General features: G+C 43.7%; 1 protein-coding gene and 1 pseudogene across 4 annotated transcripts in view; both read right to left on the bottom strand.

The window, feature by feature from the left end:
- Positions 1–18,097, bottom strand: part of SMOC1 (SPARC related modular calcium binding 1) — a 156,945-nt gene that overhangs the window by 76,729 nt on the left and 62,119 nt on the right. For all 4 annotated transcript variants that reach the window (XM_033422261.2, XM_033422270.2, XM_012535016.3 and 1 more), the window contains exons 2-3: positions 13,916–14,081; positions 12,672–12,784 (exon numbers count right to left, since the gene is read on the bottom strand). In XM_033422261.2, the coding sequence (XP_033278152.1) occupies positions 12,672–12,784; positions 13,916–14,081 (279 nt within the window). The remainder of the gene's footprint in view (positions 1–12,671; positions 12,785–13,915; positions 14,082–18,097) is intronic.
- Positions 10,423–10,522, bottom strand: LOC117200304 (uncharacterized; annotated as a pseudogene).

Genomic DNA, 18,097 nt, shown 5'->3' with positions numbered 1-18,097 from the left:
AAATGTTCATTGCAGCTCTATTTACAATAGCCCGGAGATGGAAAGAACCTAAGTGTTCATCATCGGATGAATGGATAAAGAAGATGTGGCACATATATACAATGGAATGTTACTCGGCATAAAAAGAAATGAAATTGAGTTATTTGTAGTGAGGTGGATAGACCTAGAGTCTGTCATACAGAGTGAAGTAAGTCAGAAGGAGAAACACAAATACCATATGCTAATACATATATATGGAATCTAAGAAAAAAAATGTCATGAAGAACCTAGGGGTAAGACAGGAATAAAGACACAGACCTACTAGACAATGGACTTGAGGATACGGGGAGGGCGAAGGGTAAGCTGTGACAAAGTGAGAGAGTGGCATGGACATATATACACTACCAAACGTAAAATAGAGAGCTAGAGGGAAGCAGCCGCATAGCACAGGGAGATCAGCTCGGTGCTTTGTGTCCACCTAGAGGGGTGGGATAGGGAGGTTGGGAGGGAGACGCAAGAGGGAGGAGACATGGGGATACGTGTATATGTATAGCTGATTCACTTTGTTATACAGCAGAAACTAACACGCCATTGTAAAGCAATTATACTCCAACAAAGATGTTTAAAAATATATCCAATTAAAAAGTCCCTCTTGTGTAGGAGCTTTGTTCACATCAGAACTGTGACAATCTGGCCAGTGGTGGGACAAAAGTGGCCTACAGGAGTGGGGGCTCTTTCTTGTTTCCCATATCTGACTTCACTTTTAGTTAAAATTTTCTGCCTTCATACCTCGCTTCCATGTTCCTTTTACTTTTCCCTACTTTGACAGGGAAAAAAAAAATTCTGATCCTGTTCATTTTTGAGAAGAGTTTAGTTGACTGACCTGCAGGGTCACCTCCTAGCGTGTCATATGCATCCATAGCGGAGTGGCACTAGCCCTGAATGTGTGTGTATTCATGGCTCTGCCTGAAAAGGTTCCTGAATAAGTGTTTGCTGTGGGCCTACTATGTGCCTAACCACCGGATTGAACATTAGTCTCATAACATAAACTCTAAAAAGTGTGGAGGTTATTCCCAGAGGTCATCAGTTTAACCCCCTTGCCCCACAGCAGCCCTGCTGGATGCCCATTCAGTCCTGCCTGCCCTCTTCCTGGGATGGAAAGTTAAGTTCTGTTTGAGTAAAATAGTCCATCTATGGTTTCCTCCTCTTGAAAATAGTTTCGTAGTTTGAGTCAGAATCTGAGTCATCAAATATTTTACTCAGTGAGCCTGGGTTGGCTCTGTGGGACTGTTCAAGATAAAGCTATTGTCATCCACAAAGTTTGAAACAACTCTCATGCAGCCCTGTGGTCACCTCTTTCCCATTCACCCTTTGGTTCTTCTTATCTTGAAACCAACCTCTGTCTCCTTTGAATATTCCTCATGTGACATAATTTCCTAACCTTCTCACCTTAGTTATCCTCCTGGATATGCTCCAGTTTGGCAATATCATTATGAAAGTTGGCAATCTCCTTTATGGCAGTCTCCTTTAAGAGGCAGTACAGAGTAGTGGTTAGGACCAAGAACCCTGGTGCCAGGCTGCTTGGGTTTGAATCCTGACTCTGCCACTTGCAAGCTGCATGACCCCGGGCAAGCTACTCAACTTCTCTGTAGCTCAGATTCCTTAGCTATAAAATAAGAATATAATAGTGTCTACTCATAGGTCATAGTGAGGATGGAATAAGTTAATGTGTGTCAGCCACTTATAAAACACCTTTGCACATAGTAAGTGCTATACAGGTGGTGGTGTGATTATCTGAAAAAGAAAAGAACAGCAGAGAGGGTGACTGAAACATCCTTCACTGAGTCTCCCCTTTTCCATAAGCAGCAGGAAGGCCAGAGAAGCAGGCCTCCATCCTTCCCTCCCTCCCTCCCAAGTACAACCCTCTGCAGAAGAGCAGCTGCAGATACCACCCAGAGCTTGCTCCTTTCATTTCCACAATAGACTGTAGGGACAGACTCACCAGAGGCTATGCAGAGGTCCGATGCTCAGCTGGGAGCACCCAGACCCTGCAACTTGCTCCAAAGCAAATGATGCCAGCCAATCTGAGAGAAGATGCTCAGTGGCCATAGGCCATTGGAGCAGTGGTTGGGGTAGGCAAGTCACCACAGAACACAATGGATACAGTGTTGGAGCTCCATCCACCCTCATCTTGCCCTCCTCTGCACCTGTGGGTGACCCAGGGGGTGCCAGTTCTCTCACTGAAAAGTTGACAGTGGTGGCTCTCACCACGTGTGAGAGATCAGATGAGTCACTTACCAGACAAGTCCTTCCTGCACGTGGAGGCATCAGGCCCTGTCCCTGCCCTCATTTACAAAATTAAACATTTACTTTCATATGACCCCCAGTGGGTACAAGGATTTGTTCTTGGGTGATGAAAATATTCTGTCATTAGACAGTGGTGATGGTTACACAACTCTGTAAATACACTAAAAACCACTGAATCATACATTTAAAGGGATAAATTTTATGGCACGTGAATTCTATCTTAATAGAGTTGCTATTTTAAATAACAAAACCAGGTGGCCAGCCCACAGGCCACCGTTTGCCGACCTCTGGAAGAGCCCAACTAGCGCTCCCATTTTACGGTTGAGCAAAATGAGACCAAAGAGGAAGAAAACTAACACTTGCTGAACAGCAAGTATGTGCTGTGTTATGGGCATTTTCATGTAAATTATCATACGCAACATCTGGTTGTTTGGAACAAAAGCAATTCAATGAAAAACACATGTAAAACAAGTAGTAAGATGCCCTGGGCACAGTAGATGTTCAAATTGTCCCTTAACAGAAAAGGACAAAGAAAAGCAACAGCTGACCCAACAGTGGGTCTCTTGGCCATTATGCCATCTGTATAAAGGATGGACTTAAATATTTAACAGTGTGACTCCTTTGAAAAAAAGAAAAAAAAAAGTTGGCACAGTCCACTAAGACATACAGAACTGGCTGTGTTTGGAGACATCCAAAGGAACTGGTTATGGCTGGAGAAGCTCAGAACATTCCAGCTACGGATGCAGCCAGGCTCTTAGTACTTTACCTAGAGAGCCCTCTGCACTGTCTGAAGAGACATCCACACTATTGCTCTAGGTAAGATAGTTCCACATGACAAAAAGACGTAGCCCTTGGACTCATCAAAGATGGGACAAATCCTTTCCCCTAAGATGATGCTCAGCGCTCCAGCCTACCAACGTTTCATCAGCTGAGGTCAGCAAAGGTTCACTATTGATGAAAAACATCCCTACCTTCAGTACTTGCTGAGAACCTGGAAGAGGGAGACCCAGATGGTAAACCCAGGTGTTTCCAAGGCAAGCTAGTCACACAACTCAGCCCGCAGGGGTGATTTCAGGACGTGCAATTCTGTACTATGGGGGTGGGGAGAGGAGGTGCTAAAAAGGAACCTCAAGACCTGCTTCACAGCTCAGGCACCAGTACTTAGGAAACAAGCTGCAGTTCCCCAGGTTTTAGAAAATGCAACAATAAAGAGCTATAAAAATGCTGACGAGGGGGACCCACTGTCTTTGCCAAAAAACCACAGAACTTTCTCTTTGCACTTCCAACTTCTGAACAAAGCATCATCAAGAAGAAAATACAGCTCCCCAGATCCCTATGGCAAAAAAAAAAAAAAAAAAAAAAAGACCTCGGGAAATGAAAAAGCATATATACATGTGTGTTGGTGTGGGGAAGAGTGATTAGAATGAGGAAAACTGTGCTTCCATACAAATTGTGAAATTTTTTGTTCTAGTTCTGTGAAAAATGCCAGTGGTAGTTTGACAGGGATTGCATTGAATCTGTAGATTGCTTTGGGTAGTAGAGTCATTTTCACAATGTTCATTCTTCCAACCCAAGAACATGGCATATCTCTCCATCTATTTGTATCATCTTTAATTTCTTTCACCAGTGTCTTATAATTTTCTGCATACAGGTCTTTTGTCTCCTTAGGTAGGTTTATTCCTAGATATTTTATTCTTTTTGTTGCAGTGGTAAATGGGCGTGTTTTCTTGATTTCACTTTCAGATTTTTCATCATTAGTATATAGGAATGCCAGAGATTTCTGTGCATTAATTTTGTATCCTGCTACTTTACCAAATTCATTGATTAGCTCTAGTAGTTTTCTGGTAGCATCTTTAGGATTCTCTATGTATAGTATCATGTCATCTGCAAACAGTGACAGCTTTACTTCTTCTTTTCTGATTTGGATTCCTTTTATTTCCTTTTCTTCTCTGATTGCTGTGGCTAAAAATTCCAAAACTATGTTGAATAAGATTGGTGAGAGTGGGCAACCTTGTCTTGTTCCTGATCTTAGTGGAAATGGTTTCAGTTTTTCACCATTGAGAATGATGTTGGCTGTGGGTCTGTCATATATGGCCTTTATTATGTTGAGGAAAGTTCCCTCTATGCCTACTTTCTGCAGGGTTTTTATCATAAATGGGTGTTGAATTTTGTCAAGAGCTTTCTCTGCATCTATTGAGATGATCAGACCCCGAATAGCCAAAGCAATCTTGAGAATGAAAAACAGAGCTGGAGGAATCATGCTCCCTGACTTTAGACTATACTACAAAGCTACAGTAATCAAGACAGTATGGTACTGGCACAAAAACAGAAATATAGATCAATGGAACAGGATAGAAAGCCCAGAGATAAAGCCACGCACATATGGTCACCTTATCTTTGACAAAGGAGGCAGGAATGTACAGTGGAGAAAGGACAGCCTCTTCAATAAGTGGTGCTGGGGACACTGGACAGTTACATGTAAAAGTATGAGATTAGATCACTCCCTAACACCATACACAAAAATAAGCTCAAAATGGATTAATGACCTAAATGTAAGGCCAGAAACTATCAAACTCTTAGAGGAAAACATAGGCAGAACACTCTATGACATAAATCACAGCAAGATCCTTTTTGACCCACCTCCTAGAGAAATGGAAATAAAAACAAAAATAAACAAATGGGACCTAATGAAACTTCAAAGCTTTTGCACAGCAAAGGAAACCATAAACAAGACCAAAAGACAACCCTCAGAATGGGAGAAAATATTTGCAAATGAAGCAACTGACAAAGGATTAATCTCCAAAATTTATAAGCAGCTCATGCAGCTCAATATCAAAAAAAACAAACAACCCAATCCAAAAATGGGCAGAAGACCTAAATAGACATTTCTCCAAAGAAGATATACAGACTGCCAACAAACACATGAAAGAATGCTCAATATCATTAATCATTAGAGAAACGCAAATCAAAACTACTATGAGATATCATCTCACACCAGTCAGAATGGCCATCATCAAGAAATCTAGAAACAATAAATGCTGGAGAGGGTGTGGAGAAAAGGGAACACTCTTGCACTGCTGGTGGGAATGTGAATTGGTACAGCCACTATGGAGAACAGTATGGAGGTTCCTTAAAATACTACAAATAGAACTACCATATGACCCAGCAATCCCACTACTGGGCATATACCCTGAGAAAACCATAATTCAAAAAGAGTCATGTACCAAAATGTTCATTGCAGCTCTATTTACAATAGCCCGGAGATGGAAACAACCTAAGTGTCCATCATCGGATGAATGGATAAAGAAGATGTGGCACATATATACAATGGAATATTACTCAGCCATAAAAAGAAACGAAATTGAGCTATTTGTAATGAGGTGGATAGACCCAGAGTCTGTCATACAGAGTGAAGTAAGTCAGAAAGAGAAAGACAAATACCGTATGTTAACACATATATATGGAAAGAAAAAAAAATGTCATGAAGAACCTAGGGGTAAGACAGGAAAAAAGACACAGACCTACTAGAGAATGGACTTGAGGATATGGGGAGAAGGAAGGGTAAGCTGTGACAAAGCGAGAGAGAGGCATGGACATATATACACTACCAAACGTAAGGTAGATAGCTAGTGGGAAGCAGCCGCATAGCACAGGGAGATCAGCTCGGTGCTTTGTGACTGCCTGGAGGAGTGGGATAGGGAGGGTGGGAGGGAGGGAGACGCAAGAGGGAAGAGATATGGAAACATGTATATGTATAAATGATTCACTTTGTTATAAAGCAGAAACTAACACACCACTGTAAAGCAATTATACTCCAATAAAGATGTTAAAAAAAAAAAAAGAATGAGGAAAAATGGGGAAAGTGTGGGTGCCAAACAGAGCTATATCAAGAAAGGCTGTTCCTGGAACATGGGGCTCAAAGTGGGAAACATAGTACATTTTTTCATGTAGCAGTAACATTATGAATGGTGTTTTATATTGTACAATATTATTAGAACTACAATCCATCTACACAAAAAAATTAAAATGGATTGGGAATGTATTTGGTAACAACCGCTAATCAACCACATTATTGCTCAACACTAGAAGGCAATTTGGGAGTATGTATCAAATGCCTTAAAAAGTGCATGTCCTTTTGACCCCGTATTCAACTTCCATAAATTTAATCCCCAAATTTCCAGAATTCATGGTACATTCATACAATGGAATATAATGCAGCCATTTAAAAAAAAATGAGGTAGAGTTATGTGTAATTAACCTGGAAATAAGTTCACAATATAATTAGTATAAGAAAGCATTAGATAACGATATATGACATTTTATCATTTTTGTCCTAAATAATGATAAGTACACAAAGAAAAAAAAAAACTAGTGGGTTATAGACTTAATTGTTACTACTTCAAAGAGATGAAATCACTGACTTTACCTTTCTACCTACGTACATCTGTATTGTTGGAATTTTTTTTACAAAGTGTATATAGCTTTTCTATTTAGAAAAAAATGAAAATATTTCTCTTTTGATTATTTGATTAAGTCTCTAATATACATATATACACACACTATGTAAAATAAGCACCTACAACACGTCACTCTACTAGCTGCAAAGTATGGCTATGCCGTAATTTGTTTAAGTGCTTCTCTACTGTGGATACTTAGATTGCTTCCAAATTTTTGCAACTATAAGCAGATCTTAGATGGAAATCCTTGTGGCTAAATATCTGCACGTATCTTTAATTATTTCTTTAGAATATATTCCTAGAAGTGAAATTTCAGGCTCAAGATGTGGGCACAATTAAGGACTTTTGACCCATATTGCAAAATTATCTCATAAGATGTCAGTGCCAATTTACCTTTTCAAGTACAGTGTGGAGGTAGCCTTTTCCCTTCACCCAGGCCTGAATATTACTATCTCTTTTCCAAGTGTGAACAATTTGGTAAGCATAATGACACATCGTTATTTTTATTTGTATTTCTTTAATTACTAAGGAAAATATCATTCATAGCCACTTATTGTCTATTTGTTATTATTGTGTGACCTGCTTATTGATATCTCTTGCCCACTTTTCTACTAGGATCTTTTTCTTCCTGGTTTGTAAGAGTTTTTTGTCTAATATTAGCCTTTTGTCATTAAGGCTAAAATACGTCATTTGCCTTTTTTGCTTTGTTTAAGGCAATTTTTATGTTCAGAAATTTTTAAGTTGTATATATTTTCTCAACAATAAAATCACTCAGAATTCCAAATTACTGAACTGTAAGTGGGCATTTGAAATATACCCCGTTGTACATACAGGGTCTTGTATACTAACTAGCTACTTCAATATGTTCTCATATCTTTCCTGCATGTAAGCTCCTTGAAGGCACAGACCGTGACATTTCTTGACTCCACCATAGCCAACCAGCTCACAACCCAGAACGTAGCAGAGCTCCAAAATGTCTGAGATGAAAAAATATTGTGTCTGGGACCTGCTTTGAAGCAATCCAGTGTGGGGTGGGAGATGAAAATAGGGTAAAGATGAAACAGAGTCAGCCACATGTTAATCATTGTTGAATCTGGGTTACAGGTAGGTACATGGAGTTCATTATACTATTATTTCTACTTTTTTGTATGTTTGAAATTTTCCATAAGCAAAAGGAGTTTTTTTTTTATGTCTGCTTGATTGATTGGTCAACAGCATCAGAGAGGGGACTTCTGGAATAACAATGGTAATGAAAATGAATTACATATGCATCAAGGACACTTCTGTAGCATAAAAAAGTCAAGAGCACAGGCCTTGAAATTAGGCACAAATCCTTAGTGACCTTGAACATGTTATTCAACCCCTCTGAAACTCAGTTTTCCAGTATAAATAAGGGTATCAATGACTACCTCAAAAGGTCCTAGTAAAGATTAATGGGTGTAAAACTCAGTGCCTGGTACCAAATAGCACTCAATAAAGAGTTGCCATCATTATTATTCAGTGCTGCATAAGCTTGACAAGCTCTAGCCAACATCCTGGTGGTGGTGATCCCATACCCTTCACTGCTGAAATCGCTACTACGGCTCTGACTTCAGTTCAGCATATTGGGCAGCAGAAAACAGCTTGGCAGAGGACTCGGTAGACCAGATGTCAGGAGTTACATTCCTGATACCCAGGGGGGAAAACAGATAGGACCACATCAAAGGACAAAACCAGTAGCTTCCAACCTTACTCAACAGGTCAGCAAAAAGCCTTAACTCCACATTCCAGTGACACAACCAAGAACAGGAGTGATGAAGCCCTTACAACAGCAGGTCATTCCCAACTTGGACCGAACCCTGGCATCACCTGGGAGCTTGAAATAATAATCATGTCTGGGTGCCTCTCCCAGAATTTGATTTAATGGTCTGAGATGTGGACTAGATATCAAGGTTTTTAAAAACCTAATGTTGTAATGTTTACCACTCTGCTGTGTGAGTTGGGCTGGGGGGTATCGAGGGAAGAGGTCAAGGGGAAACAAATTAGAGAACAGAGACCATTGCATCCCACATGAACCCCATTAAAGGCAACCCAGTCATGTGGTCCCAAGCTGTGTCCCATGCCAGACAAACCCAGTCCCATTAGGGTCCTCTCACTCCCTCCGTAAACTTCAAGAGCAGGTTACTGAGTAATAATTCACAGGACTAAAATATGTTATTAACACCAGGATGCATGCATGTCAATATTCTAAACAATATTAAAACAATGTATCTGCTCTCTGGGTTTTGGTCTTAAAAAAGAAACAAAAACAAAGAAGTCCAGCTAAGAGCCAGTGGAGGCTGGAGGAGGGAGAAAAGCATTTTTTTTCTCCTAGCCTTTTGGCAGCCTGTCAGTACAACTGAAGCACACTCAAAGAGGCAGACTCATTTTGTGAAGTTATTGCAGTGTCTTTGATCAAGGGAAAAGGCACATCCATTTCAATCCCTGTAACGGGGACTGACCAGCTGTCTGGCTTCCTGGCTGCCCACCGGGGTGATCCAGCCTCGAGCCTGCAGACACATGGCAGTGCTTAGTGTGTCAAACAAATGAGGGGGCTCTTGACTGTCTATCCACCCTTTGCTGCACTTCAGGGGCCCCCTCACTTAGCAATTCTGCCTGGACTAATCTGGAAGTTCCCCTCCCCGGCAAACACCACCTGGTCCAGCCTGGCCTCACCGAAACAAAAGCTGGCCAGCGGCTGTCTGTCACGAGGCAGCAAACGCTTCAGAACCAAGGGGGCAGGGGTCAACCGTTCTCATAAGTAACACACTCAGAATTACAGAGGTCTAGAGAAAGGGAGAAGAAAGGATTCCGCCTCCTCCTTATTACCCCCGTCTCAGCCCCAAACTCAGCTGTGAGGGGTTTGATTTTCTCCCGCATACATGAATTCTCAGCACAAAGATCACCTGCACTCTTTTCACTAGAAAAAATGATAAAGAATTGATGGGGGGGAAGGTTCGACAAAAGACTTTCTTTTCCTTAGGTGACATCATCTATAACATCTTGGGAAGATTTGAGCAGTAGAACCAGAGTAGAGATGGGGATAATGATGATGATAATGACAGATATTCATATAGCATTTATGTGTTCCAAAGATTTTACATGTGTTAACTCATTTAATCCTCATCACAACCCTATGAGGTAAGCTACAGTAATACTCAATAATAGTAATAATAATAGTAACATGTAACACATATAATATAATAATAATTATTACCACATAGGACGATAATGGAGATCACAGTCTCCATGTTTCACATAAGGGTACTGTGACCCAGGGAAGTTCAGCGACGCGCCTGAGGTGGTGCGAGCATTCATGCCCAGGCCACCTAGCTCCAGGAGCAGCGTGCTAACTACCGCACTAGACTGCCTTCCTCCAGTCTCCACCTCAGAGCCTCCTTTGTTTTTTTTTTTAATAGGCATTTTTATTTCTATAGAAAAGAAACAAACCAGTATAATATTCAAGTTAAAGGAGAGAACTTGATTAAACCTCTCAGAATGGAATTTTAGTACATATTTGTTTTTTATATAGATATGAATTTTAATATTTTTATACATTTCATCTAAAATTTTGCACCATACGTTTATTTTATTTATTATGATAGCTACACATTAAAGAGTCACATTTCTGGGAGAATTTTGAGACGGGGTGGAGTCACGATAAAACATGGGACGCTTCACGAATTTGCGTGTCACCCCTGGCCATGCTCGTCTTCTCTGTATCGTTCCGATTTTAGTACACGTGCTGCCGAAGCGAGCACTCAGAGCCTCCTTTAAAGCTGCCAGTTCAGAGAACAGCAAGAGTATTGAGGGATTTGGAGCTGGAGGGATCTGAGTTGGACTCCCAGCTCCCTGGCCACTCTGCGACCCGCTGTGATTGCATCTTCTGTAAATGAGGACGCTAACACCTACCTGGCAGGCTTGTGGTGAGACTTAAGTGAGAAAATGAATAAAAGCACCTCTCACAGGGCGGGCAGCCAAGGTCAGCTTAACCCTGTGGTTCTCGATCCTGGCTGAACACTTTTTTTTTTTTCTTTTTTAAAACTCTACTTTATTGGTTGTCTTTTAATTTTATTTATGGATTATTATTTTTAAACATCTTTATTGGAGCATAATTGCTTTACAATGGTGTGTTAGTTTCTGCTTTATAACAAAGTGAATCAGTTATACATATACATATGTTTTCATATCTCTTCCCTCTTGCGTCTCCCTCCCTCCCACCCTCCTTATCCCACCCCTCCAGGTGGTCACAAAGCACCAAGCTGATCTCCCTGTGCTATGCGGCTGCTTCCCACTAGCTATCTACCTTACGTTTGGTAGTGTATATATGTCCATGCCACTCTCTCACTTTGTGCCAGCTTACACCTTCCCCCTCCCCATATCCTCAAGTCCATTCTCCAGTAGGTCTGCGTCTTTATTCCCATCCTGCCCCTAGGTTCTTCATGACTTTTTTTTAGATTCCATATATATGTGTTAGCATACGGTATTTGTTTTTTTCTTTCTGACTTACTTCACTCTGTATGACAGACTCTAGGTCCATCCACCTCACTACAAATAACTCAGTTTCGTTTCTTTTTATGGCTAACTGGCTGAACACTTGAATCAGCGGGGAAACTTTAAAAAATACGGAGTCCTGACCTCACCACCCCTCCCATTTCCACTTCCACCTGCCCTCGGTCTGAAATCAGCAATCCCCTGGGCCCAGCCCCGAAATGAAACCTGAAACCCAGTGGACCAGAGGCCAGCCTACAGCCTTTGCCCCAAGACTCGGGATTACTGGGAAGCTGTGTAAGTCCGGAGGCCTCTGCTTGCAGCCCTCAGGTAGTAGGTCCCCGGACGCTACTCCACTCCACAGAGGGAGTCTGGGCACCAGGCCCGTCCCAAGCAAGTGCTGACCCACCCTTGAGCAGTGGTCCTCCCCACTTTCTTAGACACCTCCGCCCCTAGACTGTGTCCCCACCTGCAGCCTGAAAGCTTCACCACCCCTTGTCCCATGCTGCCCGTGTTTCAGTCTGTGCCAACTTCAACATAGCCGGCATTACTTTTACACAAGCTCTAGCCAGCAGATCATACAGGATCAGAGGTAGGACTGCCTGAAAGGAAATTTTAGAATCTGAGTGTATGCACACACGAGTGTACATGCACACACATGCGGACACCACACACACACACAGATACCACATACCACACATCACACGCATATACCACACACACATACACAGGCACTCACATACACAGACAACCCCGCCCACACACGGAAACCACACAACACAGACACACATGCACAGATACCACACAACACACACATACACCGCACACACGCACACACACACAGACAACCCTCACACACACACAGAAACCACACAACACATGCACACAATATCACACAACATACACCATACGCACACACAGATACACACACACACACACACAGATACCACACACCCACACATGCACTCACACTCCACAACCCCCAGACACTTTACACTCAAAGGGAGCAGAGCTTTGTTAGAGGTTTGGGGGTGGGAAGGAGGGGCATATAAAACGGGTAGTAATAAACAGTGAAGGGAATACGGGGGTTGCCCATGGAAACTGGCGAGGATAAGAAAAAATAATCAGCCTACATTTGACAGAAGAGAAAAATGAAGACGGCCAGCAGGGAGGATGGGGACCAAGCAATGCCAGTTTCCTGGCTCGTACCTGCATGAGCCTTTCAGGACCCACTGCCAGCTGGCAAGGGGTGGCATGGGGCCCAGGATGGGGAGGCCGGCCCCAGAAAGCAACATGGAGGGTGTCAGAGAGTCCTCAGCTGTTTCCAGAAAGCGAGGCTCTCAGGGCCCTCCTGCTCCCAGGCCCTTCCCCCCAGCCTCAGCCCAGGACCCAGGCCTGAGAGACGTGGCCAAGGCCTACCTGGGTAAAGGAGCCATCCTCGCTGCACTCTGGGACAAACACCGCCTCCTGGGGCTTCTTGGCTTGCTCGAGGGCCTGAGCCCGCTCCAGGCGACACTTGCTCTGGCCAGCGTCTAAAAGAGGGAGGAGTGCATTTGAGATTCACTTGGATCCCACACAGGAGCCGTGGACAAAGCAGCTGCTGGTTCTAGAAATGCTGGGGGAAAAGCACTCTGCCGTGCAGGGGGCCCACACACAGCCAGCTGGCTGTTCCAAGGGCACAAGGGCAGGGGCTGGTGAGTGCCACGTGGCCTCACCTTCCTCTTAGTGGTACTCAGAAAAGTTGGGTGGGGGGTGGTCATACTTATACGAAGGTCTGTTTATTCTTTTTCTCCCAAGTATCCCCAGGCCCTCCTAGGGAAAAAAATGTTCTGCTTCTATTATTTTTCACTGGGTTTATTCAAAAACACGCAAGCCCAAGGAGTCTCAAAGATGTTTTGTAGTTCAAGAACGGCAAGCACTTTCTTTGGGAAATCAGAATTCGAGAGCAGCTGGCTTAGCCTCCCACAATTCCTATAATAGCTCTGATCAGTCCAGGGGTCACAAACTCAAATACCTACAGGGCGTAGGAAAGTGATATAAATTAGAGAAGGGGCTGGGCGTGTGAAGAACGGCATTCAGCTTGGCAACACCATAGGGAGTGCTGAGGACTGTGGCAAACTGGAAAACGGGAGGACGTAGCTACTACTCAGCTCCAGCCACATGTTTGCCTTGAAGGAGGGAACTCAGACCTAACATCACCAGAGCTTCCAATTTTTTATGGGAAGTACAAAAATCCAGACTTTTAGGTTGAATTTCCCAACTTTTAAATGCTGTCTCAAATGTTTTAAATATTTTTAAACATGCAAGCAGACCAAACAAAATACATCTGTTGGCCAACAATGTGGAATCCTTATTTAGGAGCCAGCCACAATGTCTTGCCATTTTAAGCACCTCTACAAAAAAAATAATAATAATAAAAAATAAAAGCACTAGCCAAATAGCACATCTCTCTAAGCCCTGGTGGCGGTGTTTAAAAGCCAGAAAAGTACTCATCCTTCACTGGGCCAGTCCTCCTTCCCACATTGCCCGGTGGAAGGGACATGGGGAGAGGTTGGCAAGTGAAATGAATATAGACTCATTCTGAGCTCTCCCTATGGGGAGTGCCCCATGCAGGGAGCATGGTGCTCAGGTATCTCTCCTCTGCTGGGCACGTGCACACTCACCTTTGCATCTACCTCGATGTACCACACCCAGGGTTGGGTCTCTGCACTTGGCTCGCTGGTACTCACACATGGACTCGTAGGACCTGCCGTCAGAGGCACAGATAGGTTTGGGTTGAGTCCTGGAGCAGTGGAGGTTGCACTGAGGGTCACGGTCACTTATGAGAAACTAGGTTGGAAAAAAAGTGAAAGGGTACAGAGGTTACTTTTGCAAGAAAAGTAAGGATGAGTCTATGACTTACAATACTAGTTTGCCCTGGGGAAGCAAGTCCAGAATAAACCGAAAGTTATTAAGCCCTAGAAGTGGTAGGAAACTAGCAGCCACAAACTCTAACCAAGGAAGGCATCCTGTGCTCAGTAATTCACATACAGGATCTCATTAATCCTCACAACCCTATGGAATAGGAACTACCTATTTTGTAGATAAGGCAACTGAAGGCTAGAGAGAGGTAACTTGCCGGGTTTTACACAGCTCTAAGTGGTGAATTTGAACCTAGATTGGTCAGAGGTCAAATCCAAGCTTTCACCATTGGGACAGTTGGTCTCCTGGTCCATGCTGATGGTCTCTGCACTTGGCTCTATTTGGGTACCTCCCCAAACCAGGAACTCGCTAGCAATCTCTACTTTCCATCTCTGGAAAGTTTTATTGATTAGAAAGTAGTACTGAGCCCCCAGATCTATCACCTTTCCATTCTGCCCACTGCTCTCTGGCAGAATACAAGTTAAGCAATTTTCTATGAGAAAGGAATTTCCTGATTTAATATATCATCATCATCAGATTGTGAAATGTGGAGTTAAACAGTTTTCTTTACTGCAGAACTTCCCAGACGCCTTTGGTACATTCGTACGCATTATGAATCTCCAAGAGGTAGAGCAGATTAAAGATACCAAAGATATCAAGATACCAAGATACCAAAGATACTGCAAAGTATTTGCTACTCTTCCTGTTGAGCTGTGGAGTCTAATTCCCCTCCTTTGAATCTGCGCCAGCCTCAGTAACTTGCTTGACCAATAAAATGCTGTGGCAGTGATGTTCTGGGACTTTTGAGCAAGGTTACATGAAGCCTTGCAGTTTCTTCCCGGGCCTCTTGCAACACTCACTCTGGGGGAAACCAGCCACCATGTAAGAAGCCCAACAACACTGAGACTGCCATGCTAGGAGGAAGCCCAAGCTAACATGAGGCGAAACCAAGTGGAGAGAGAAATGCCCAACCAACACGGGCACAGAGACATGTGAGTGAGGAAGCCTTCAGATGAGTCTAACCTCAGCAATCATCTGACTGCAACTAACAGAGATGAAAAGGAGTAACTGCTTGAGAGACCCTGAGCAAGACCCGCCCAGCTGAGCCCAGTCAACTCGCCAGAACCGTGAGAGTTAATAAGTTGTTGTTTTAAGCCATTAAGTTAAAAAATTTTTTTTCTATTGAAGTACAGTTGATTTATAATGTTTCAGGTGTACAGCAAGGCATTAAGTTTCGAGTGGTTTGTTACACAGCAATAGATAACCAGATCAAGAGCATATGTGATTATGTATCTCCCAAACTTATTTGACCATGAACCCCTTTCCCAGTGAACCTCTGTTAACAACTGCAGAATACAGCTGGAAAACAATAACTGGACAATACAATCCACAACTCACCCCTGCACAGGATCAACTTCCCTCAGGCTGCCCCTGCTTAAAACCCTTGAGTGTGCCCCTCTGTCCCTGGGGACCTTCACATGGTCTCCTGGCCTGGCAGATCTGACACTGGGGCCCCTTCTCTGGCCTCAGCTCTTCCTGTTCTGTCCCCACCTTGCTCCCTGCTGGTCGGGCACACTGGCCTACTTTCCAGTTCCCAAATGGGCTACATTTGCTCCTACCCCTGGGCCTTTAGACACACTGTTCCTTCTCCCTTTCCTCCCACCCCTACTCAGATTTGGGTTCATCTGGGACGTTCTCCCTGACTCTCACAGGTGAGGACAGGTCTCCCTCTAATAACCTCTCACCCACCCCACACTTTTCCTTCAGGGCTCGTAACACAGTTTGATGATGAATTGATTTGTGTGATTTGATTAGCAATGGAATCCCCCACTCTGAGCTCCAAGAAGACAAGGATTCTGTCTCTTCTGTCTGTGAATACATCTCCAGCATCCAGCACAATGCTGGAGTACTTGATTATTTGTGGGATGAACGCATCCCTGAAGCAGCCTTTCCCACACAGCATCTACCTCCAAACCAGCTGGTGTGACGTGACAGGCCTGGTCTCCCAGGCTCCTGCCACCCCCGGGGATCACTGGGCCACTCCCCTACCCCACCCCCCATCTCCCTTTCTAAGCTTTTCCCCTCCCTCTCACATTACATGGTGGGCAGAGGTGGGCCACAGCTTCTTGCCCTAGCTCCACTTCAGAACATAAGTTTCTCTGAGGCTGAGAGGTGGGTCTCTTCTCTCTCCATCCCCAACCCAGGCCCCTCTGCCACTACAGCCCTCTAAGCCTCCGACCCACTGGGCACCAGGGAAAACTTGGGACCCAAAGGTCCAGCTGAATGATGTAGGCTTGGAAGCCCTGGCTGTGGGCATCTGGATGCGCACAGGACCCAGGTGGCTGCAACCAGCAAAGCTGGACTAGAAGTCTCTCTTCTTCCCTCAGACTCATTCCTCATCTGTCTGCAGCCTAGAAATGCAGCCAGACCTGGCTCTGTAGTTCTGCCTGGTGAGCAGCAGGCGCCGGCCAGAGGCTGGGATCAGTGTTCTCACACTCTGGCTTGCAGGCCAACCAGTAGCCTCAAAGTTGTCCAAGAACAGATCAAACACTGCTGTCACGCTACTCTCTCCTGGTCCGTGGAAGTCAGGGCTACTTACATGAAGTCAGACCCTGCTTTTAAGACCTATTTGTTAGTTATTTTGCCATGTCAATCCCCAGGAGCCAGGGAACAGCATGCCCTTTGTTCTCACGATCACACAAGGAGAGAAATATCCGTATCTTCTAACACCTGGGAAAATCAAGGAACTCATCCTTGGTCACAGAGGGATCTGGTTGCCACACCTTAAGTCTGAAGAGTGATAATAGTAAGTGCTGATAATCATACCTCACTTACGATACGTTAACTAATTTAACCTTCCCAATAGCCCTATGAGGCAGGGTACGCTAAGTGTGCGTCAGTGCTGAACTTGACACCCAGGGCCTGGCTCCAGAGCCATGCTCCTAACCACTACACTGAACTGCCTTGAATTATTACAGAGTAACACTGCAAACGGAAACTCTGGCCCAATGGCAAAATTGGATTCAGTTTGGGATAGCAGATACGAACTACTATATAAAAAGTAAAAAAACAAGGTCCTACTGTATAGCACAGGGAACTATATTCAATATCTTGTAATAAACTATAATGGAAAAACAACAAACAAACGAACAACTGGATTCCCAAGTCAAAAACTGTTTACCAAGAGCCTACTCCATGTGAGACACCAACTGCTGAAGATCCAGATAAGACAGCCCTGCCCTCCAGGCACTTTAAACCTACTGTGAGAAGCTCCTCATACAGCTTTGTTCACCTTCAAAAAAGAGGAATTGTGGAAGACACGGTTTCTTTTCAAACTCAAAGAGGTTGCCCTGTTGTCTCTTCACAGCTCATGGGAGAGGGGAGCTGCAGGCATCCCTGTGGTGTTGAAGAACAGGCCATAAATTTGGTTTGGAAATGGTTTGCCCTGGGCCAACAGAGATGCCATGGCAGCTCTGCCGAGACCAGCTTCATAACTAGGGGAACACTGCGTGGAGACAGACAGGTTAAAGGCAGCTTCAGAAGAAGCCCCACCTGTCTCCACACATGGAGATCCTTCCAGCTTCAGAAGAGCTCCCAAAAGGGTCCATCTAGAAATGACTGTCCCCCAAGGCCAAGGGAAAAAGTTCTGAAACAGTCCAGGACCGTTGCTAAAGACCATCTCCAATCATCTGTGGTGACTAATTTTTATCTATTTTAGGAACCAAAAAAGACAATGAGTTCTATAAAATGGAGGTTTGTTTTTTTTTTTTTTTGAGGTATAGTTGATTTACCATTTTGAATAAGCTTCTGGTGTACCATCAGTGATACACAATTTTTAAAGATTATACTCCATTTATAGTTATCACAAAATATTGTCTATATTCCCTGTGCTGTACAATATAGCCTTATTTATAAGGCTATATTGTGCAGCTTATTTATTTTAT

Source organism: Orcinus orca, chromosome 2 (assembly GCF_937001465.1).
Source record: "Orcinus orca chromosome 2, mOrcOrc1.1, whole genome shotgun sequence".
Taxonomy (NCBI): domain Eukaryota; kingdom Metazoa; phylum Chordata; class Mammalia; order Artiodactyla; family Delphinidae; genus Orcinus; species Orcinus orca.
Note: the sequence above shows the minus strand (reverse complement) of the source record. Positions and strands in the feature narration are given on the sequence as shown.